A 25,159-nucleotide genomic window follows, 5' to 3' on the forward strand; every position below is an offset into this window, starting at 1 on the left:
CCATTGGTTAATAATGCAAATTGGCACAATCCGTAGTTGTGGGTTGTGTCATACTCATGTATTCTGGGGTAATCAAATGCAGGCCACAGATTCTGTCAAGCTTAAGTTACTCAGTATTTAACCCAGAATATTCCTTTAATATTGCTGAAATATCATATATATTACTCTCTCTGTCCTTCTCTTTCTCTGTCTCTTCAGCTGGTCTTCTAAGATCTTCAATCAGCCCTGTTCCTAACGGTTTCCCCAACCCAACCTGTGTTATTAATGGACATGGCTCTGTGTTAAACATCCAGAACGGAGCTGTGAATAACACACAGCACATTAACACCCCTGCTCACTCACACACACATTCACATGCTTCTGGTCACACAGCGTCCTTTTGGCCCAGTGCTCTAAGTTCAACAGCTAACATAACAGGTGAATCTGAGTCTCTCATGACACAGTCAGTTTATATACCTACAGTACATGCCCTGTTTACACCTTGTATTCAATTATACTCACACCTTTGACATGGTTTGTAAGAAAATCAGTCCAGAATTACTTTTAGAGTTTATTAAAAATGTGTTTAGTTGTAAGTAAAAGTGCTTTATTTTGAGTGATCATATAACGAAAGGCTTTGAACCCCATTTACAAGCTATATTTGGCTCTGTCCATAACTAGATGTTAATACCAGGTGAAAACGGGTATATATAGTAGTATAATAGTGGATATAAAGTAATATGTTAGAACTCTCTCTCTATCTCTCTCACTGTTTTAGAGTTTTCCTCCGATCTGATGTTGCGGTCCATGTCTCCTTCGACTCTTAGTGGCCTTCTGCTCTCTGGAGTCCAGGGTCAAACACACACACCATCCCCTCCACCTGGACTCGCACCGATACACAAACCAGCAAGCACCGAACATCTCAATGGACATGTGAGAAACTTATCAAAGCTTGTTTGTGTGTACTGTTTTGTTCTAGAGTCATTGCACTTACTTTTTGTGTTTCTGATGGACTCCACGGCATTTGTTTGTAATTGTGTGTGTGTGTGGGTTTGTTGTAGCTTGCTAGTCCTGTGTACAGTAGGGTACAGCCCGCCCACTGTGACACTGCCCAGGAAGTCATCGGACATGCCCAGTCCAAATCCATTTCCAATAAATCTACAGATGAAGGTACAGAACACATACACACATTACAAAATGTATTCTCCATATCCAGAAGCATCATGCCCATTCAAACTGCACATGCCACCTCAGATTTTGAATGCATCTTTCTAAAAAATGTTTGTGTCTTTGATAATGAAGTTGCATGGTTATGAAGGGGGTCCTTCAGAGGATGAACTGATGCCAACTCCAACCTTAAGATATGGGATACTTAATTTGCCACTGCCTGAACCTTGAACTTTTGGGTAGACCTCACCGAAATGACCAGCAATGAACAGCATTGCACCTCACTTATCTCTGCATGCATCATCTTGGTCTAATGATAGACTACACTCCTGAAATGGAATACATAGACTATTAATCTTACAGTTCTTACAAAATCTTTGTTTACTTACCACTTAACTTAACACTTACTTAGCTAACTAATTTTAAACCATGATGTGTACTGCACATTAATAAGTAATATTGGCATTATATTCTTGATGTTAGCCAGAGGGGAACTGGTCCCCACAGTGAGTCTGGTTTCTCCCAAGGTTATTTTTCTCCATTAAACAACATCTTATGGAGTTTTACGTTCCTTGACACAGTCGCATTCAGCTTGCTCACATTATTTAATTATTTATTTTTAAACACAATTTACAATTACACAATGATGAATCTAAGACTTTATAGATATTACAGTTTCATTTTCTGTTAATGCATGTTTTTCTGTAAAGCTGCTTTGAAAAGATATGTGTTGTGAAAAGCGCTATACAAATAAAAATGTCTTGACCTGACATTATTGATGAATTGCATTGCTGCCACAGGAATGGCTAATTAGATAATTGCATGAATAAGTAGATGTAAAGGTGTTCCTAATAAAGTGCTCAGTGAATGTATTAGAATGAGATTTGAACCAAGGTACCTTCGCACATAAAACATAATCTGTATCGCTAGACTAACAGACCTTAGACTTGTGTAAAGAACTTTAAAAAATATATAATAATAATAATTAATAATAATAATAATAATTCCTCTGGCAATGACTTATCTTATTTAGAGCACCAAGTGAGCTAGGACTGCCACTGGTGCCAAAATGGGTGTATTATGCTCTTGTCTGTGTCATTAAATATCTGTCAACTTTCTCTCAGTTTTTCTCTTTCCAAATCATCTTGAGCAGTTCTATGGGTTGATGTGCTGTGTGGTTTACTTATTCATGCACGCTCCATTTAACTGGGTATGAAAATTCATGCCAAGCATTTATGCCAAGAAGAACTAACTTTTTTCCAGAATCCTGGGCTCCATGAAATTTCCAACAGCAGCAGGGGTGGAGTACAGTTTCAGCAATGCTTTATGATACACATTACAGTACATCTCAGTGTCACTGTTTGTGGCATTATTCTTTCCACCCTTTGTTCACTGTATACAGAAAGGAGAAATTGTAAGCTTTATTTCACTGTATGTGTGTTTTAGGCTCGGATACGTTTGTTGAAGTGGGCATGCCGAGAAGCCCGTCTCATTCAGCCAATGGGAGTGAGCTAAAGCAGATGCTGAGCTCTTGCACGGCATCATCAGGGAAACGACAAACAATGGAACTTCTGCAGAGAACCAAGAACTCGCTTCTGCAGTATGTTGAATCATTTATCTTGCAATTATCATGACAATTCAGTGATGTTTAAAGATGAAGTGTGTCATTTCTGTGGCACCAAATGGTAATGCAAACTAATTACTTTTAGGTTTTTGCAAAAACATCTCATTGCAACTTCGAATCATTTTGATGAATTGTGTTACATTTTAACATCGAAAAAATTACTCACTTCACCTTTAACTATCAACGCTTCACTGCAGCTATGAGGTGGTCATTAAATTTAGTCTGTTTGTATGTAGTGTGGCATGTGTGTTGGCAGATTCTGAATGTGAGAATACAGTGACTGATAAAAGAGCACCAGGAAGTGAAAGAGCAGCAGAAAGAAGACTGGCACCACATATACAGGTACACACACACTTTACTCATACAATTGTACACAAATTAGAACATATTTACTCACAGCTTTCTGTCTGAATGTGTTTCAGGCTTTTGACTATGAGAAAAAAAAGCTACTAGCCACTAAAGGTAAGAGAAGACTTAATCTGTTGATCAAACATGTCTGATTGTGATGTCACTGGCTAGGCTGTGGCTAAAGAAAAGGTTGACTTGTGTTGTCTTTGCATAGCCATGTTAAAGAAGCCAGTTGTAACAGAGATTCGGACCCCAACAAATACCTGGAGTGGGTTGGGCTTCTCTAAATCAATGCCAGCCGAGAGCATTAAAGAGTTGCGCAGGGCAAACCATGTGCCATACAAACCCAGCATGAGCACGACATATGAGGTACACACAAACAGAAACTCAGAGTGGGAATCCACTAAGAACGCTGTGTTGTTTTAGCTTGTGATTCACACATTTTGTGCTGAACACTGTTTGGATCGCACAACAGTGCCTGCCCACTTATTCAGCCATTTGGGTTCTGGAGATATTTTTCCCATAGACGTTTTATAAAATTCTTCATTAAAGAGTTGTAAGCCATGAACCAAACCAACCAGCTCAGTAAACCAGCAGTAAATCACAACATCACATACTTTGAGGTAAAAATGTATTTGAAAATCGGACAAAAAGACAAAGGTAGAAGGCTGTGTACTTACCGTCTTTCATGAGTGCACAGACTACAATCCCAAGAAGCATTGAGACTGATGTCATAGAATAAAATACTATGGGAATACTGTATATGAAACAATTGATTTCAAGGTTGTTGATTATAAGTATAGAAACAATATATTTTACATTTATTTTAAAATATTCTGAAATGTACAAAGATAGAAATAGTTTAATGGGGGAGGCACCGACTCAATTACATCATTCACAGTGCATCTTCTGGTCCATGGGTAATGTAGTTGTTTACTATTCATTTCAGCTATCAAAAACGATTTTGAAACAATGAATTTGAAATAATGCAGACTGATCAGACGGAAACATGTACCATCGATGAACAATCTTGGAGCTCAAGATAGGTTTGTCTTTAAAGGTTTATAAGTTATTGTTAAAAATCAATTAGACTATGGAAAGAATGAATGGTATATTTACTTCCGAAACCAGACTGTTGCGTCCTATTCCAAGTCTTGCGGGTCAGTCCTGAGTGCAAGGTTGCCATGACGATAATTCTTTTTAATAAAATTCTGTTTACCGCCTGCTTACCGTGGATAGCAATAGCGCAACGTCAGTTGCGCTAGATAAATAGTGCTGACTTTTGTGATAAGGTGCAATCAATAATAAGCATAATTTACATAGAAAGCGATTTCTCTGAAAATAATTATAGTATTAGTGACGTAATTGAAAAACAGTTGATTTCAGTTGAATTGAAACAGTATGATTTCATTTAGCACCTGGTTAAATTGGATTGCAGTTTATTAATAACTAAAACAACAGTAGTGCAGGTGTTTTTGTGAATTCACAGTTGCACAGTCACATGCAGCCTGATTCCAGATCAGTTTAAAGCTAAATTAATGTATGTAATTTCTGCAACACTAGCACCAATAAACAAAATTGCTAAAATAATGATTTCAAAGCAGCTTTCTGAATATGCACCTTACCTGCAGTTATTCAAACAGTCAGATTGTCCCGCCCATTTGTTGAGTAACGTTGTTGGGGCAGGTCTAAGTGGGTCACTCAAAACAAACACAGGAATTTTTATTGTGCCGCAGAAACACAGTGTTTACAATTTTTTAGAAAATTAACCTATGAATTATTTACTTATAACTGTCTCTGCATATTAAGCTGGGAAATAATGTGTGTGTGTGTGTGTGTGTGTGTGTGTGTGTGTGTGTGTGTGTGTGTGTGTGTGTGTGTGTGTGTGTGTGTGTGTGTGTTTGCAGGACTCTCATCTGTCTATGTCACTCTCTGGGAGTCAAGAAAATTTGGATAATGGCACAGTATCTGATAATTGGGGTGATCGGAACGGGAACAGACTCTCAGGAAACTCTGAATTTTCCCCTGCTGTCAGCAGCCCAAAGAAAATCAAGAACAAATCTAGTGAGACTACAGATGTTGTACTCATTGAACTCTCTCCTTATGAAAGGAACAAAGTAATGCCTCACTTACTTACTACTATTCTCTGTATATGTGTGCGTCTGTATCAGTAGGTGAACAGTATCTCAGCAGCAGTAATTATACGGACAGTATCTCGATGTCGGGTGGTAATGGCTGCTCTCTCAGCTCATCTCTTAAAGGAACAGAACTCCCTGAGCTTTTCAGCAAACTCGGTCTTGGCAAGTACACAGACATCTTCCAGCAGCAGGAGGTAATTAATGAATAAAGCCATCATTGAGAAAGCTCTTCTGTCGCTCTCATCACATTGAATCTGTGTGTGTGTGTGTGTGTGTGTGTGTGTGTGTGTGTGTGTGTGTGTGTGTGTGTGTGTGTGTGTGTGTGTTAATAGATTGATTTGCAGACATTTGTCACCCTGACGGATCCAGATCTGAAGGAACTCGGAATCACAACGTTTGGTGCTCGCAGGAAAATGTTACTTGCGATTTCAGGTCAGTTGGTTTGTATGCAGTGGAAAGAGAAATAAAGGATAAACCTAAATAAATGATATGTAGTGAAAAACAGTCACTGTTGTGTGATGGCGGGTGTATGTAATTTCTTTCACTTTCTAGTCAAATATGAGTTGCTGCCTTTAAAGGAAGCTGTCTCTGTAGGCAGCAAGGCAGCTCACTAGGTTTTGTAACAGAACTTATATGTTTGGTTTAAAAATGAAATGCTGATCATATGAATGTTTCCTCCTCAGAGCTGAACAAGAGCAGGAGAAAGCTCTTTAACGCACCCAACATCCGCTCCTCCATTTTAGAAGGCGGGGCCAGTGGTCGCCTCTCGCGCCAGTTCCACGTAAACATGGCGAGTGTCAGCGGTCGCTGGTGATCTCATATATTTACATACTTACAAGTATCCATCCACTCCATGGTCCTGCCCTAGAGTTGAACCAGACATCCCTTATCTAAACTGGACTGTAGCTCTTCTTCTTACTGGATTCTAGTTGATGTAGACAGCCTTAATGAGATGTGACGACTGTGCCTTTAAATATACAGAAAGGAAATTGTTCAATGTTTTTAAGAGAATGTGCCAATAATTTTGTCTCGCATTTACTCTGGGTTAACAGGCAAATGCACAGTGTTAAATAACTAACCATACTGTCGGTAAGCACGCTTCGGTATTGGTGTCTAGCACTTTAATCTGTAAACTCTGCTGTTTTTGTCTGTTGGTTGAATGCAAGTTATGTTTTTTTTTTTTACTTCAGTCTTTCCAGTGCCAAAGCCAAACACATGCACTTATTTAGCAGGAATTTCCAGGTCACACACAAAGATCAGCTGCTTGGTAATCACAACCAGCTGACGCTTATGTTTAGATTGACTGTTATATTCATGTTCAGTGTTTAATTACAATTGGCCATTGCAGTATTGTTGTATTTTACAGTTTTATTTTATAGTTGCATTATGTCTTTACATTTTTATGTTAATCTTTTTAAGAGGCATTATTGGTTTACATTTATTTTTTCCATTTGTTACAGCTTTTTAGTTGGCATCTTTTGTTGTTTGTTTAGTTTGATTTCTTCTTCAATAGAACTTCTCGCAGTCATCTCAAACAGATGTCAGTCCGAATGGATCCACTCCATTTCTATGTGGTAAAATGAAGTCTGTTTGTTTTCAACTGAACAATGTGAAGAATAGCAGTACGCCTGGAGTGATGTTGAAAAAATTCAGTATCAGTTCTTATTTTGTTTTAGGAATATTTGTTTCATCACTTTATTTACATTTGACCTGTAGCACAAACATCAAATATTATTTGCATTAGCTGCTATACCTTAAAATGTAATTAGGTCTAAATTGTAAGCATTTTGATAGAGTTTGGTGTGTGTGTGTGTGTGTGTGTGTGTGTGTGTGTGTGTGTGTGTGTGTGTGTGTGTGTGTGTGTGTGTGTGTGTGTGTGTGTGTGTGTGTGTGTGTGTGTGTCCCCGTCCATCTGTCCGTCCGTCACTCTAAGCACAATGTCATATGAAACTAAAGGGCTACTGTCATTAAACCTATGATTTTCAATGTCTTTGGTTTTCAGTGTCCTTGACCAGAATGTTTTTATTTTTCATCTGTTTATACTTAATATTCTTTCATTAGTTACTTCATTAGAATTTTTTCTGACCAGATTGTGTATGTCATCTTTGAAAGTATTCAGAGTAAACAAGGTTATGTGGCCTTTGGTATCAGATTTGTAGTGCATTCACAGTGCAGGTTACAATGAAGAATGTAAACCATATAGAAAAAGCTTTTGCCACATATCTATTGTTAAATACTAACATTTATCAGAAGAAACCATGCTTATCTCTTTTATATGCCTTTGAGTTTGTTTTTGTTTAATGGAAGAAAAAAATATTACACAAAGTTTGCAGTATTCATGTATCTTTGCTCAGTGATATTAGTAACGTTTGTTGCACATTAAGTCCAAAGTAAAACACTTGTATCGTTCATGTGCAAAATATGGACTCGTAGAGATTATATTCCTCCCAATAGTGGAACCAATATATATGGTTACATTTCTTACAGAGCAGGGAATCCTGTGAGGGTTTGTGATCGAGATTCATTTTCTTTCTTTCTTTACATTTGACAAATCATGTCTGTTCACTTAGTTTTTTCACACTTTTCACCTGAAATAACTTCACTCTTGCAACAGTCATTTTCCCCCATATTTTTCTAAGGGAACAACTGTGTTGTTCTGTTTATTGGTTGTGCTAACTTCTTCTTGAAGTAGAGCATTATGGGAGCAGAACGTTTGTTTTGTTTTTTTCTGGTTGTGAATATAATTGCATTTGAATCTTTGACAAAGGGACCAATGTTCATGTTTTTGCCTTTTAAAAAATGTTCTGTAAGTCCAAATCAGTGTCCCTAATATGGACAAAAGCCATTTGCTGCCTGTGATTTGTGTTGCCAGAGTATTACTATCTGAAAGTAACAGAAAATAAGGGAATAAAAACAAAAGTAAAAAAGCAAAAATATTTGAAATGTTCACCACACATTTGTGGTATTGTTCCAGAAAATAAAAATGTATGCAAGCTAAATCAAATTGTCTGCATTTTATCACAAAATCCATCGTAATTCAACATTAATAGACAAAAAAGACCTTAACGGGGACATGAAGAATGCAATTTTTCTTGATCTTTTTACACATAAGAGGTGAATGTACTATAAGAACATACTGTAAGTTTCAGAACTCAAAACTTCCTCTCTGCGAAAACAGCATTTTTTGAGACTAAGCTGCAAAATCTCCTGTTCCTACACTTTCCACATTGTGATGTCACACTGTGGTATACATTTGCATCTGACCACTTCCACAACGACATATCAATGCCTACTTTAGATTATCACTTCTGTAGCCCGCCCAGTAGTGGTGAGCATTAATATGGCATGGAGAAAGGGCAGATCAATCAAGAGCAGAGAGCCAATCATAACAGTGGGTGTTCACTGTCCTCTTAAAGGAGAAGCAGCACAAATACCAAGTTTTTCTGACAGAGGTCAGAATGAGGGTGGAAAATGATCAAGTTTTACAAATATATTAATACTTTTTGTTCATAAATCTCTACTAATATTATAAGTGAACCTCAAGCAACAAATTAAAATAATAAACATGTCATGACCCCTTTAAGGTTCATACAGCTGAGTCTCTATTTTCTTTTAGTGAAAGGAAAAGGAACTAATGAAAGTGAATGATGACTGAAGCGAAGTCATATCTCCTTTTGTGCTCTACAGAAGAATGTCATACATGAGGGTGAGTAAATTTTTTTTTTTTTTTTTTTTAATGCAATGATATCTTTTGGTATGCAATCAAATAAAAGAGAAGTAGTGAAGGCGTTTAAAATGTATAGGCACTGAAAGAGGACAAAGTGAAAATAAAATAGTGTGCAATTAAAAAACACCCAAGCTTTGAACCTATGAGGCTTTACTATTATAGAACAAGCTAATTTAATATCATAGGATTGTAAGCCACCCTGAACTTTTGAAACTGGAGAGAAAAATAAGAGTTGATGCATGAAGGATGGAGGGAGGGAGGGAGGGATATATCAAAGTAATGCACTGAAATTTACGACGTCTTCATAATATCCCATGAACAAATACATGAGCGTCTTTCATAATGGCTAGTCATCTATCAACATTGTGTCTGTAACCTTATACTTCTGTACATTGTTAGTAGTTAAATTATTAGTATTTCAGGTGCAACAGAGGGCGCTATTTACCAACTCGTGAAATTATTTTGTTAGATTCAATCATCTGATTCACTACTGTATAGTTTGCTGGTTCTTTAATGGAATATTGATGAGGGGTAGACGTTAGCATACTGAACTTTTCACATTGGTAGCATTTCTCTGTTACAGTGCCAAATATATATAGGCCTATATATATATATATATATATATATATATATATATATATATATATATATATATATATATATATATATATATATATATATTTTTGTTTTTTTTTGTTTTTTTTTACCGACTATTCCTAAAACAAGAGTTAAACTAGAGGTCAAAGCCCACCCTGTCTCCGCGCGTGCCAATCGTACCTGCGCCACGGAGATGCGCGTGAGCGCTCCGTCTGTTTGGGTACCAAATATGGTCATGAGCGCTTGAGATGACGTCATTGAAATAGATGGAGGAGACTTTTGCGGATAGAGGCGGGAGGAGGAGGTTGAGGGGGGGCTTTCGAGTGTGCAGAAATTGAGAATTAACGGGAGTGTAGTCCGTAATCTCGTTACATAACGCGTCACTGAGTGCGTCGTCCGTTCATTCACGTTTACCCGTTATCCTGCCACCTGACACAGTAAGCACCGCGAGAAAATACTTCTGGCGCTCGTCAAAGCATGATAACTTACACTGAGAACTACATTCATTTTATCGAGTCACTAAGAGGAATTCATCTTGTATGTTTCTGTCTATTTTCTGTGTGCAGCCGTGACGTGGTTTCCATCGCAACGCCAGGGGAAAGAATAGAGAGACAGCTGGGTCAACACAGAGCACCATACTCTCCCTCTTTTCTGAAGAATATTTCCAAAGAGATATCCACGCGCCTCTGAAGACATGGAGGCGCCGGGTTTGGCACACGGGATCGCGAGCCCTCTGAGCTCGCGCGAGGGCATGATTAAGAACGTGAGCCTGGAGTCGCTCCAGCTGTGCGAGAGAGACGGTAAGAAATAATGTTCTACATTCAGCCCCTAGTAAAACAACAACAAAAACCTAAAATATTATTTATGCATGTTTCCTCTTAATATTAAGCTTTTTAAAAGGCCGTCATATACCTACGAGTTCTAATGCGCAGAGCGCCCTAATGTAGTGATACAGGTATGTTTTATGTTTGCACATTCTCCTTTTCTTTCAAAACGTTTGTCACGGAATACTTAAATATGATAGGTTTTCTTTGTGCTGTCTGTGCTGGTATGTGAGGGTTTTGCTTCAGCACCATGGACACTACCCGCTCTCAACGTCATCTTTTCTCTTTTAATCTCGTGTCATTAACGGTACCGTTACCATGCATGCCAGTGACTGGAACCAGTACTGTAAATCTGTAGAGAATAGCAAGATGAGTCAACTAATTTTTGATCAGGAACATAAGCAAATCTAATTTCTAAAGAATGAGTACCCTATAGCATGTAATCATACTGTGGCAGGGGGTGAGGCTATGATGGTCTATGATGGTAAGGTTCATCTTATATACAATTACTGAGCCTCTATTAGGAACACCTGTTCACCTATTTATGTTTAAAGCGCTTTGAGTTTAGAGTTAGAAAAGCGCTATATAAATGTAACGTTCACGTTCATTTATTCACGCGATTATCTAATCAGCTAATAGTGTGGCAACAGTGCAATTCATAGAATCATGCAGATACGGGTCAGGAGCTTCAGTTAATGTTCACATCAACCATCAGTATGGGGAAATGTTGTGTGTGTTTGTGTATATATAAGAAGCTTACCATAAAGAAGACTGTCTTAGCCCCTGCCACATCAGCCTGATTAAACAAAAATACCATGCCACGACCATCTGACATTTTTAGACTAAACTTAACCAGCATCTTAACTACAAGCAGCATCAGATATGAATAAACAGCATTATCTTTATGACAGAGGGCACGTGCACACACACACACACACACACACACACACACACACACACACACACACACACACACACAAAGGGAGGAACCTGCAGTGACTTTCAAAGATATACAGGATTCATCTGCCTGCGTACATGAAGACACAGCTCATCTGGTATGATGCCTGCACTAAAGATGTTGCCGTTTGTCTGTGGGGAGCTCTATGCTTGGTGTTGTCAGATTTTTTTATGGTTTTTCATTTTAAAAAGGGAAGCACTTTTGATAGTAACTGTTATTCAGCCTTATTACTTAAACCTTTCATATTAATAAATAGTTATATTCAATGTGTGTAGTGTAGGAATGTGTCATAAAATGTCTCATCCACTTAAAGTATGATTGATTGCAAATATGATAAATTGGCACAATTGGTAAATTGCCAGAGGAAACTTACAGGCTAGCACAATGACTCCCCGGTTTTTGGAGAGGGAGGCAATGTTTTTATCATCCCAGCATGAATCTATTTGAATCAGCATTAATTAGGCTGAATGAAGTGCTGTGCTAGCAGCACAGTGCCTCTTATCTCTTTGAGGTCCCACATTTACGCATCAGTGTTTATTTCAATTAGTTATATTGGAACAAACTGAGGGCATGCATAAGGCACTGTATTTTTGAGCTCACACAGTACAAATGGAGGATTATTGAAATTATTAGCTCTGGCTAACCCATCAGCTGAGTGAGTGTTCAGTTTATATGGCTAAATCAGATTAACTAGAAACTTGAATCTATTATGCAGGACTTTGAACAACCTTGGCCTCTTAACAGCAGGAAGCTTGTGATTGGGGCTTATGTTTGTTTCCAACTGAACAAATACATTTTGTGAAATATCCCACAAATAGCATATAATGGTTCAACCCTCATGTAGTGTTGGGGTCAAAAGTGACCCCTTTTGAACTTTGCTTCTTTAAAAAAACATGGTTTCCTTCATCTTAGTGGTATAAGGTTTGGCAACTTTTCCTATATTTGCCATCTATACACACACACACAAATGGGCTGGATTCTGTTGGTGTGGTGGTGTGGTAAAAAAAAAAATTCACACTCATTGTTATCGGTGACAAATTGGACCCCACATAGAAAATTTATAGGTGAGATGCTAAAACAGAAAAAAAAAATTAATTTATCAAATAAAATCAATAAATCAGTCACAATGCAGAGCACACACACACACATAAATGAAGGGGTGATACTATAACACATCCATAATGTGGAACGCACATGCCACAATCACACACACAGGAATGAATAGGTGAGACTATAACAGATAATTTTTTTTTTATATAGAATTTGTCAAATAAAATCAGCCATAATGCAGAACACACACAGAAATGAAGGGGTAAGACCATAACACATTCACAAGGAGAACACACACAGAAATTAAAGGGTGAGACAATAATACTTAAAACACACCAAGCATGCAAGCGCTTACAGATCAGAGGCTGAGTTTGAGACAGTTGCCTTTTTCCACTATAGAGAAAAAGTTTACGCTTAGGGGTGGGAGCTGCACCTTCACTGTTCATTCCTGTTTATTGCTGTTAGTTTTATTGACATGTTTTATTAATTTACTCTATTGAGTTATTGAATTAATATGTTTGAAATAAATGATAGGTTACAAAAATCTCATTCTAAGTCTTCTCTTTGTAACAACATGGCCAGTAATCATAATGTGGCATCAGTGCAAAAAAACTTCAAAACATCTCAAACCATACAAATGCTAAACTTTGGAGTCACGTGGCGCCATGCGAGGGTCGGAAGTGTGAATGGCGAGCTCTGCACACTTTGCTAGTTTTTAATACTTTTGTGTCATAAACCTGTGAGATTATATACACCCTGTTCCATAACTGTTCAATATGTCAAAGAATAAGAAATTCTCTGGCTCTGGAAACATTAAAAGACACTAACATGCTCCAGCTGATACCCCAGATAGGGCCACAGAGCAGGGATGCAGTTTGGACGGTGCGTCATCTGTCAAGCATTTTGGCAATGCTGGCGAAAGTTGTTGCTGACTTGGAGGATCTTGCTGTAATACATCGATCGATCACTGCCATGGAGACTAAATTCTCTGAGTTGTTACAAGAGTGTCGGAGGTCGAGAAATGGATCAATTATCTGGAGTCATCGGAGAGGGAATTAGCTGCTAACCCGCTAGTGACCAAGACAGACTTGGAATGTGTTTGGGAAAAGTTGGAAGACCTAGAGAATCATAGCCAGGGAAACAACATCCTAATTGTTGAAATTCCTGAGAACGAAGAAGGCCGAGATATGGTGAAATTCCTAGATGAGCCCTTCCCGATTCTGCTCGACAGAACAGGCCTGTTCTGCTGAGGGAAACATTTATAGAATTAATAGCCAAAAAAATTACAAATCCATGTATTCAATAAATAAATAAGATATTAAAATAAATGCTAAACTTTGACAAAAAAAAATAGATTTTTTTTTGTATGTTTTTGATGATGTTTTAATATATATCCAAATGCATAACTTGTGATAAGATCTAAAAAAATATCTGTTTGCTACAACCAGGCAAATGAGTGGACCTCTGCAGCCATCTACTGGTTATAGTTGTAATTTCATGTAGTTTTAATGCATGACATATTTTTCATATTTTTTCCATGAATTAAATTGTGAATGTAGTTGTTCACTGAAGTTAATGTAACATAAACTGTTCTTATTTTACATGAAAATTAATGATGTAGTTTAGTAATTTAATGAACCTCTTTAGTGAATTTAAATGTGAATTTATTGTTATTACATTTGTTTAAAAAACTAAATTACAAGGTTATTGTTTCAAATTTGACCCCAAACACCATGAGAATGCACCCGTAATGAACAGAGTATAAGGGTGAAGAATGGTTTAGTTAGTCTAGCTAATAATGACCCGTAATTGTTATAAAGCAGTTTCAAATTAAATCAAAGTTAGAGTCAACGGTGAATCCCATTCCTTGTCTGTTATCTAGCCTTATTTTAAGGGTCATTTGTTCAAATGTTTAATCCCAAAGTGAATTATTCATAACACTGCCAATTTTCCCATCTGGTTACATTGATAGCAGAATATCATCATGGGCTTTGCAGTTACCTAATATTTAACACAGTTCTTAATTATTATGGCATCAGAGATTGCATTTGAGTTGCAAGCCAAATCACTGGCCTAATTAATAGGACACACTGCTTATAAAAGCATCCATAATTAAATACAAACTTCGTATTTTGGATGATTAAATGCTGTAGTGATTACATTCTGTAACTGCTTGACTGAGGTGCTTGTCTGTTGTTAATTTTCCCTATCCTAGAGAGGATGTTGGATCATACAGCATCCCACAATACCATTTTATCATGTGCTGTGTTGTGAGATGTCGCTCATCTCAGCGAAATTGAATTGCAAATTAAATGTGTTGTCTGTATTGCTGGGGGATAGAAACAGATTAGATAACCATGTTCAGAGCTAATGTATTTTTCCACACACATTTGAAACAAGGATCCAAAGGAATCATTTAACCCTATAAGCACTGAGTGTGTTTTTAAAGATTTCCTGATTCAGTGGCATAATTAGTCAAAAATTAAAGGCTTATAACTCGACAAAAAACAAAGGAGGGTCAAGTGCTTGATATCATTATAAAGAAACATTTTAAAATGTTTAATGATACAGATTATGATACATTCTGAGACTCTCAGGATAAGAAACTGCAGGAAAATCACACAAAAACACTTGAGCCAAAAATGAACTTTTTTTTTAATTACTTTTCTGATTTAACATTATATATCTCAGGGTGTAAATATATAAATTCATGTAAATTAGGTATTTCTGAAAACTGCTTTGTTTTTGTTCCCAATCATGTCACTTTTAACTGAGTAAAATTTTGTGTTGATACAACAAAGAAATCAAAAGTTGTTGCATTACAAAAATAATTTATGTTAGTATCCAAAAATCGTCTCCAAGTGTCCAATAGCCTCTCCAGACAAATAAAGCATTATAATTGTAAATAAGAACTAATTACACAAAAATGATTAAAGGTATGCTCTCTCTCCAAAGCATGCAGGAATGAGTAACGAGATCTCATTCAGTTCTATTCTGTGTCATTTGAGCCATCATTGAGTCTGTGTCATGTACTTAGCGCCATTTCCTTGTGGCCATATGTAATTACTGTGAATGAGCCTCTCTGGCCATATTTGGATGACTTCCACCTCTGGTTGCAGCGATCTGAATCCTAATACAATTTGTTCAGCATTCCATGATGCTGGACAATGTACTGCATCATTTCCAATGAAGTCATTTAATCAAGGAACACTTATGTATTTTTAGCCAGATAGCAAATTATATGCTGTGTGAACATTGTGATTTTGTGGATTATCTAATTATCAGTGCATGCAAATACGTTGTGTGCAGGGTCGTTTTAAAGACAATCGCCTCATCTAAGAGATGTTATGTGATATTTTATGTTATTTTTTGTGAAGTTATTAGTGAAAATGTGGCACATAAGCAACACCTGATCACATGTATGTCAAAGACATACTTATCTATCTGTGAGTAAAACAAATAGGCTGGTTGTATTCTACTCTTGAGAGCTTTCTAACGACATGGCTTTTTGATCAGTTTGATGTTTTTAGCGATAACAATAATATGTACAGTGCAAAATTATTACTAAATTGTCAAAACAGAACACTTCTGATTTGTCTGCAAATTTCAAAGCACTTGTTCAGTTTTGGTCATAATGCCTACATTGTAAAGTACAGCTTCTAAACGATACCTATTTTGTGTTGGTCAAGACTGTAGTTATTCATATTTTGATAATAATTTTTTTCTCATGGGCAGGTAAATAAAATAGCAACAGCATATTTTGTCCACTTGGTATATATATTGCATTTTAGTATATTTATTTGTGAGGATTGAGAATTCACCCCCTGTATAGTATTGAAGGAAAAGGTCACTGAAAAATGAAAAACCTGTCATTTACTCATTAATCATTTATTTTCCCTTATGTTATTTTAAGCCTGCATGGATTTTTTCTTCCATTAAACACAAATGTGTTCATTTTATGGGGAAAAAGATTCAATGAAAGTGAACAGTGACTAAAGCTAACATTCTGCCTAAAATTCTCGTTTTGTGTTCCACAGAAGAAAGTCATATGTTCCTCCAATCATATTATACCTTCTGAAAATGTAATGCACATGTAATTCTTCATGTGCATTACAGAATGGGTCCAGCTCTCATAAAACAAACAGTAAACTTTGCCAAGCTTGCATTCTATCACAGGATGCCGACTGACCCAGGGACATTTTTTGTCTGAATCTACAGTCCTGCATTACATTAAGGTTTATACAGGAGACTAGCCTTGTTGTTGTCCACAGGGACAATTAATGCCATCCCATGTTGGTATTCTGGTGGCCCACATAAAGGCCTCACAGTTTGAATTTGTGGGTGTATTGTATTTCTTAGGTGAGATTTGCTGTGTGTAGAGATTTTTGCTACCTTTTTTTTGCTATGTAATACTGCATACTACTGGGTAAGCCTCTCACAAAAGCTGCTCTCCTGATGAATGTAAGGTAACTAGAATGAGATATTCAGAATGGAGTTGGTGTTACTGGGATTTATTTGATATTTAGATTCTTTTGTGTGATTATATTGAGTGAATTCTGTAGGATGTAGTCAGAAGAGCGATGGCCAACATTGTCTTTTAAGGTTATAGAAATCTTAAAGCTGAAGTCTGTAATTTCTGCACCACTAGCATCACCAAAAAATAATGACCCCATCTCACACCATTGGTTTAGCCAAATGTGTCGAGCTGGTCAGGATGTTCAAACAAATAGCATTTTTTTGAAAGTGCCTCAGAGCCAGTGTTTACAGTTTTTAGGGAAGTAAACCCACAAATGGCTTACTTATTAAGATGACTGTGGATATTAAAGGAATATTTCACCTAAAAGTTATAATGCTCTCAACTTTTACTCTCCCTTATGTTGTCTCAAATTTGTAACACTTTATATCTTCTGCGGAACACAAATTAAGATATTTTAATGGAGATCTGATGTCTGTTTGTCCATACAAGCAAGTGAAATGTGGCCAAATTTTGAAGCTCCAAAAATGACATAAAAGTAACCCATAAGACTCCAGTGGTTTAATCCATGTCATCTGAAACGATCCAATTAATTCATTAGACCAACTATCTAACTTGATTTCAAGCTTCCTAATGCCTCCTAGCACTCTAAGCACTAGGCAGTGTAATCGAGTTTGAAATCATGATTGGTCACATTCACTTACATTGTATGGATATTTTCCCATCATATCTCCATACAAATGTATTCGTTTCTGTTCCGTTGGAGAAAGGAAGTAATAAAAGTTCCCAGCTTTAACTAATGGTTTCTCTTTTAAGCCTTTAGGTTGTAATCTTACTTGACCAAAACTAAGTGCTGAGTTCTGATTGTATACAGCTAACTGTGATATTGCATACATTATGTATATAATATGTTGCTGATGGATAGTGTTTAGTTTAGTAAAGGTATTTTTAGGCCACTGGAGGAAATCATTTATGTATAGGTTCTGCCCATCATCCTCTTTTAATAATTCTACATTGATTAATTGCTTTGATTTGTTTCCATGGAAACTGCAACCACTGGTAAATCGTGCCGAAAGAATGGTGGGTGTGTTTTGAAGCTGGCTGACTCTTCTATGTATAGTCACTTCTGGAATATTTGATCATATTAGATAAAACTTCATCACATTTAGACAGACTTGCATTAAACTTGCTAGATGACCTTGTGGCCTAGTAGCTAAATCAGTATTGTGTTGTGTTTAATGAATACACAAGCTTTCAAAAGCTGTCCTAGACATTATGTGAAGTATCTGTGGGTCCAGTTTTAGTATCAAAACTGGGGTTGTTCTGTATGAGGGTGCTGGGTTTTTATGATTTTGCAATGAAGGGTTACATAACTCAGACATAATAACTGTGGAAGATGTATATTTTTAACAAATACTGTATGTAAATGTTAACACTTTACAATTAGGTTCTATTTGTTAGCATTAGTTAACATGAACTAACAATAAACAATACTTTTACAGAATTTATTCATCTTGGTTCATGTAACTTTCATCATATAGTAATACATTTTTTTAAATCAAAGTTGTACCATTTACTAACAATGAACAATTGTATTTTATCAACAAACATTAATAAATATTAAAAATGCTATAAAAATACATTGTTCATTGTTAGTTCATGATACCTAATTCATTAACTAATGTTAACAAATGGAACCTTATTGTAAAGTGTTACCATGTTAAAAAGCAGTATTCTGTAACAATTCTCTTAAAGAGATAGTTCACAAAAAAAAAAATGAAAATTCTCTCATTATTTACTCGGCCTCATGCCATCCCAGATGTGTATGACTTTCTTCCTTCAGCAGAACACAAACGAGGATATTTAGAAGAATATTTCATTTCTGTAGGTCCTTACAATGCAAGTGAATAGTGATCAGACACTTTGTAGTAGTGTTTTTATGTGATGTTTCACATAATGAAAACCTAAAAGTAATCCATATGACTCCAGTGGTTACATCTATATTTTCAGATGTGATATGATAGGTGTGGGTGAGAAACAGTTTAAAATATAAGTCCTTTTTTTACTCTAAATCTCCACTTTCACTTACAGATGTGAATGTATTGCAACATGTCAGCAATTGTAATGAAATTATACCATTTCTAGGGAGAGAAAGGGGCTTGGTGTGTAGTATACAGGACAGCAAGCTGAGGGTGCTTATTATACAAAGAACATTCACTAGTGTGACCTTATTCGTACAGTTTTCAGAGGTGATTCAATGTTACTGTTCACTATACTTTGTTTAATGTGTGTGTGTGTGTGTGTTGTTCCATATTCCTGTTGTGCATCTCTAAACTCTAGGATAATAAAGTGTCCACAGTGTAGCCATGCCAACCTAATAGAGCTCTGATTTCTCACATTGTTTGTATGTTGTTTGAGGGCAGTATTGTGTAACGGTAATTATGCACAAAACTGAAGTATAAAAATGTCAAAAACCATAAACGATATTAGACAAAGTTCCAATTAAGAGTTCTTGGTAAAAATGTATAATGTGGTTGTATACGTTAACATTAGTTAATGCATGCAATAGTTAATATGACCAAGCAATGAATACTTGTGCATTTGCTAACTAATTTGAACATACAGAACCTTATTGTAAATTGTTATCAAATTCTGTTTTTAGTGTGTCATTCAGAATTTCATTTTGATTTTAAGATTAAGTCCTTTTTACTTGCTCTCTGTTTAATATATTTTCTTACCTTTACATCAATTTCTCTCTCAGGTAAACCAGAGGACAGTGGTGTTGTAAGAATGGAGGAGTTACCTGTTCCTCGCAATATCAAGATCAGTAACATCACCTGTGACTCCTTTAAGATTTGTTGGGACCTGGACCCTCACACCACAGAGAAGATCACACATTACTTCATTGACCTTAACAAAAAGGAGAACAAGAACTCAAACAAATTCAAACACAAGGTACTCACAGATTCCTGTTATAATAAGCTTTTTAGTCTTTTCATTGATTGTCAATTGTCATGAGTACCATTTGAGGTGAAAAGGGCCATTTTAATGCTTTGAATGACGTGTCGCTAATCCAAATATTTTTGCTGCTGTAGTTGTTAAAGACTAATTTAGGACATTTTGTTCTTTGTTCTGCTTGGTTTGAGTATTGCCTTGAGTTTAAAGGAATAATTCACCCAAAAATTATAATTCTCTCATCATTTACTCAAACTTATTCCATCTCAAATTTGACTTTTTCTTGTGCGGAACACAAACAGAGATATATTGATGGAGATATGATGTGTGTTTCTTAATACAATGCAAGTCAATGGGGTATTTGTCAACCACGATGAAGTGAAATCGAGTTCAAATATATGATCGCGCCAAGAAGACTGCAGATGTCAGGATTTATAGTGAAAAACAAGTTACATTTTGGTCTGTTTCTCACCCCAAAATGATAATATCACTTCAGAATCCATGGATTGCCTTTGTGCTGCCTTTATATCCTTTTTGAAAGATTTGAACCCCATTGACAAAAACACACATAGGCCTACTGTAAATCCTTCAAAAAAAATCTTTGTTTATGTTTTGCAGAAGAAAGTCATAGGAGTTTGAGATAATATAAGGGTGAGTAAATGATGAGACAATTATAATTTTTGGGTGAACTATCCCTTTAAGGTTTATAATAGTAGTTAGAATTGAAATTGTGCTGCATTTGCCTATATACAGCAGCACCAAATAGCTCTGTCGTTCAACATTATAATAATCAGAAATGATTAAGGAAAGTCTGTGACTTTGATGACAGGAACTTCCCTCAATGACTCACTCTCTGTCTTCAGGACGTGCCTACAAAGCTTGTTGCTAAGGCGGTCCCGTTGCCCATGACAGTGCGAGGACATTGGTTCCTGAGTCCACGGACAGAGTACACAGTTGCCGTGCAAACAGCATCCAAGCAGAGTGATGGAGACTATGCCATATCAGAATGGAGTGATATTGTCGAATTCTGTACAGCAGGTAGCACACGTATATACTATGAATATATACGTAAGGGATAGGGTACAAGCAGTCAGTCATTATTGCTAAATAAATCCTGTCGTGATGATTGGGACTTGTATCACCCTGAAAGGGTATTTTTGCTGTAATCACCAGTTTGCTGTGCATTACCTTGCTAATTACACAGCTACTTCCTATATAAATAAAGTTAAAAATTATTTTATTAGCTTACTTGTTGAGACCACAAGGTGATTCGAGACTCTAACGAGACACATTAAGTGACATTTATGTAGGTAAAATAGATTACCTGGTGAGCGGTCAGTTATAAAGTGTTGCTATGTACAACAGTCATTATTCAGAAATATTTGACAGCCGAATGCCTTGATTGTCAGCAATTGTCAGAATCAAATATTCTAGAGAGACGTGTCATAAAAGTAAACTTACTGTAATCACAAAGAATAGAGATAAATATAATGCTTCTGCCCAGCTTTTAAAATGGTTAACATTGATCTAATTTAGAAGATGAACTATGTTTGAATAAGACAAATAATATTTGTTTTTATGTTTGTAGATTATTCATCAGTGCATTTGACGCAGCTTTTGCAGAAGGCTGAAGTGATTGCTGGCAGGATGCTCAAGTTCTCTGTCTTTTACCGAAATCAGCATGAGGAGTACTTTCATCACTGCAGGTGATTCAGGAAAAAACACTTCATTAAAGAAACACATGGGGAGGAGGGGCAGATAAAGTAATGCTGGTGGGGAAGAGAAAAAGAATCTTGCTATGCTCCCGAGTTTCAGTTCAGCATTAAGAAGGAAATAGGGCCCACTTGTGGCATAATTCGACAATTTATTGCCAGGGCTTAAACAAAACAGGCTCTGCTTTATGTTAAAAACCTCATGAAGTCTTTTGTGGTTTTAGTCCACATGTTTTAGCTTTAAGGTAATTTAAATGGTTGTACACTCTTAAAACACGTTTTAGGAGATGGACACATTCTAACATTTTATAGATAGATAGATAGATAGATAGATAGATAGATAGATAGATAGATAGCAAATATATACACAAGTAATAAATACGCTATTAAGGAAATTAATCTCTCTTTTTCTTGCTCTTTATTTCTCTGTCTCACAGAGATGTGCTTAGAGGTCAAATGATGCCTTCGGTAAAGGACAACAGTGGTAGTCATGGCTCCCCTCTGAGTGGTAAACTGGAGGGGATTGTCTTCAGTTGCAACACTGAGTTTAACACAGGTGAGCCCCCGCAGGATTCACCATATGGCCGCTTCCGTTTCCAGGTGCCCGCCGAGGCCCTGTTCACCCCTGAAACCCGTCTCTACTTTGGGGACTTCTACTGCATGTATACTGCCTATCATTATGTAATCCTGGTACTGGCTCCTCGTGGCTCGCCTGGAGACCTGTACTGCACTGAACGCCTTCCTGAGCTAGATATGACGAACAACCACTTTCTGACACGTGTGTGTGGAGACGATGGGCGTGTGGAGTTTCGGCACGCACAGGACGTGATTCTGGAGCTGATTTATACTGATCCGGTTCCACTAACACTGGGGACTGTCTCTCAGATAAGTGGCCACCAGCAGATGAGCTTGTCCACTGTCAATGCCAAGAAAGACCCCAGCTGCAAAACATGCAACATCAGTGTTGGCCGCTAACCTGCATACACTTTCTCACACACACATATACATACAGAAACCCACACTAACCCCACCCCAATTGTACACATGAGCCCTCCAACTGGACAAATGAGATCTGAAATCTTAGAATGATACATTACAGAACCAGACACAGAACTCTAAGTCAAGTGACACAAGAATCCTCCAAACATGGTCATGTGGGGCTTAAAAACCCTTTTGACCACCCAGAGATATTGCTGGAAAAAAGCATTGAGGATATTCAATCTATGCTCTCAATATGGAAGTCTCTTTCTGCCACATAAAAAAAAAAATATTTGTGCTTTGTATGCACTTTGACATACAAAGTCATAATTTTAAATAAAAAGTCAAATATTTTAGATAAAAAGTCAAAATGATCAGATAAAAAAGTCAAAATTACAACATAATAAGTCGTAATTTCGAGATCAAAAGACATCATTTCGAAATATTGAATTGTGAATTGGTATAGATGGCAAGTATGGTTCTTTACGCAACGTTCCTTAAGGCCAAGGTGAGTCACCATTATTACCCAAGTAAGTCATAAAATTTGCATTAGACACCCATTTAAATATTGAATTTATAGCTAACATTTGAGAAGGGGTCATTTTTACACATTTTGCAATTAGAAGTGGGAATTGATCAACATTGATCATTTATATCCAAAATGTGATTGACGATATTACGGTATAAATACTTGCATTTACGATATAAATACTTGCGTAATAATGGTGACTCACCTTGGCCTTAAGGAACGTTGCGCGGAGAACCATGCTTGCCATCTTTACCAATTCGCAATTTAATGTTTTCTCATATCTCTAAATGATGACTTAGTATGTCGTAATTTGGACTTTTCATTTTAAAATCTTAACTTTTATTTCAAACTTTTAACTTTTTATCTCAAAATTGTGACTTTTTATCTCAAATTTTTTTACTTTATCTCACTATTTTGACTTTTTATATCAAAATTGTTTCTATCTTAAAATTTAGACTTTTTATCACATAAATTAGATTTTTATCGCAATTTTGACTTTTATCTCAAACTTTTGACTTTATCTCACTATTTTGACTTTTTTATCTCAAACTTTTGACTTTATCTCACTATTTTGACTTTTTTATCTCAAACTTTTGACTTTATCTCACTATTTTGAATTTTTATTTAAAAATGTCTTATTTTATCTAAAAATTTTGACATTTATCTAATAATTTTGACTTTTTATCTCATAATTATGACTTACTAAAGCACAATAAAAAATGTTATGCGGCAAAAATGGACTTCTATATCTCAATGAACAGAGCATTGTGAGAAAACAAAAACACCCAGTTAATGCTAGAAACTATATGAAAATCTACAAAATTACTTCTAATGTTAATGGACCGAGCATTGCAAAATAAAATAAAAATAAATAATGTGCAACAGACAAAAAACAAAAAAAAGACAAAAAAAGAAGGAGCAAAAAAAGAACAGAGCAAGACCAAGAGTAAAAGCTGAATTTCCAAAAAACTCTAATCCCACTGTGAACCTCTCATGTGTATTTCTTGGTGCTTTTTATGCTTGATATTCAGATCCCAGCCCTGGTTATCCCCAAACAATTTGTGACCTTCTTCAACACATATCGTCTCTCAGAAAAGTCTTGCTCATTTCTCGCTGAGGCAATCACATCGCATGTGTCTCTTAGGTTGGAAAGGTCAAAAGACCCTTCTTTAGAACTGCTCTCTGGAGTCTTACGCCAACCGTTCCTTTAAGCACTGACATGCCACCTCAGCCTATAACTCTCCTGTTGTACTCTCAATATTTCCATTTTCTACTCTGATCGCAGTTCTCCTTTAACCACAACTGTTATTAATTAAATTATTTTGATGTGTTTGTTTCACTATTATTATTTTTAATTTGGAGAATGTGTGTGTTGCTGTTTAATGGTGTATGTTGTTTCCTGTTAGAACATTAAACACTGCTCTCCACATTCCCTGAATAGGAATTATTTGTTTACGCATAATAAACAAGTCCTTTGCAGACCATAGCTCACCACTGTACTTCTTTATGTCTAAAGGTGCTTGCAGGGTCTGGTTGCTCTCATTCTTGCACCCTCTGGTGGTGAAGAAGAAATTTCACAGATCTTGACAGTCATGCATGCCGAAGATTTTGTGCAGGACCTGAACTTGTTTACTTGTAGCTCCAAATATAAAATCTAATCATAACAGACATGGATTCATGGCTTATTTTTTGAAAATCCATCACTGACCATATGCTGAAATGTATCTTTTGTCCAAAACAAAATACTTTGGATCTTTTTATTTTTTTATTATATTTCTTTTATTTTTATCTTTTTAAGAGATCCACATTTTTATGCCCACTATCACTTCAAAATGACATGTACTTAATAAAATATAAGCTCCCATATTAAGGTAGCATATACTGTGTGTCTAATATATATATATATATATATATATATATATATATATATATATATATATATATATATATATATATATATTATTATTATTATATTTCTGGGAGTTATATACAGTGAGGAAAATAAGTATTTGAACACCCTGCTATTTTGCAAGTTCTCCCACTTGGAAATCATGGAGGGGTCTGAAATTGTCATCGTAGGTGCATGTCCACTGTGAGAG

General features: G+C 36.3%; 2 protein-coding genes across 3 annotated transcripts in view; both read left to right on the forward strand.

Moving 5' to 3' along the window:
* The window catches only part of LOC127657324 (protein bicaudal C homolog 1-B-like), a 53,256-nt gene extending 45,011 nt beyond the window's left edge, over window positions 1–8,245 (forward strand). The window contains exons 11-21 of one of the 2 annotated variants that reach the window (XM_052146059.1): window positions 199–417; window positions 758–912; window positions 1,041–1,149; window positions 2,593–2,746; window positions 3,007–3,112; window positions 3,193–3,232; window positions 3,333–3,487; window positions 5,026–5,182; window positions 5,290–5,450; window positions 5,589–5,688; window positions 5,940–8,245. In XM_052146059.1, coding sequence (XP_052002019.1) covers window positions 199–417; window positions 758–912; window positions 1,041–1,149; window positions 2,593–2,746; window positions 3,007–3,112; window positions 3,193–3,232; window positions 3,333–3,487; window positions 5,026–5,182; window positions 5,290–5,450; window positions 5,589–5,688; window positions 5,940–6,070 — 1,487 coding nt within the window. In that variant the 3' untranslated portion in view covers window positions 6,071–8,245. The remainder of the gene's footprint in view (window positions 1–198; window positions 418–757; window positions 913–1,040; window positions 1,150–2,592; window positions 2,747–3,006; window positions 3,113–3,192; window positions 3,233–3,332; window positions 3,488–5,025; window positions 5,183–5,289; window positions 5,451–5,588; window positions 5,689–5,939) is intronic. The other variant, XM_052146060.1, reaches the window with a different exon arrangement.
* Window positions 8,246–9,944: 1,699 nt separating this feature from the next.
* On the forward strand, window positions 9,945–23,430 carry phyhipla (phytanoyl-CoA 2-hydroxylase interacting protein-like a). Its single transcript, XM_052145892.1, has 6 exons — window positions 9,945–10,017; window positions 10,147–10,380; window positions 19,648–19,841; window positions 20,705–20,879; window positions 21,430–21,547; window positions 21,991–23,430. Exons 2-6 carry the CDS (start codon window positions 10,275–10,277, stop codon window positions 22,526–22,528), a joined length of 1,131 nt encoding a protein of 376 aa, XP_052001852.1. The 5' UTR covers window positions 9,945–10,017; window positions 10,147–10,274; the 3' UTR covers window positions 22,529–23,430.
* The last annotated feature ends 1,729 nt before the right edge of the window (window positions 23,431–25,159 follow it).

Source organism: Xyrauchen texanus, chromosome 16 (assembly GCF_025860055.1).
Source record: "Xyrauchen texanus isolate HMW12.3.18 chromosome 16, RBS_HiC_50CHRs, whole genome shotgun sequence".
In the NCBI taxonomy this organism is placed as follows: domain Eukaryota; kingdom Metazoa; phylum Chordata; class Actinopteri; order Cypriniformes; family Catostomidae; genus Xyrauchen; species Xyrauchen texanus.

Excerpts from the sequence above, each read along its gene's own strand:
- phyhipla (XM_052145892.1), top strand. The coding sequence starts at position 10,275 with ATGGAGGCGCCGGGTTTGGCACACGGGATCGCGAGCCCTCTGAGCTCG. Across the intron at positions 19,842-20,704 it reads CAAACAAATTCAAACACAAG|GACGTGCCTACAAAGCTTGT; the intron begins GTACTCACAGAT and ends CTCTGTCTTCAG. Across the intron at positions 21,548-21,990 it reads GAGTACTTTCATCACTGCAG|AGATGTGCTTAGAGGTCAAA; the intron begins GTGATTCAGGAA and ends TCTGTCTCACAG.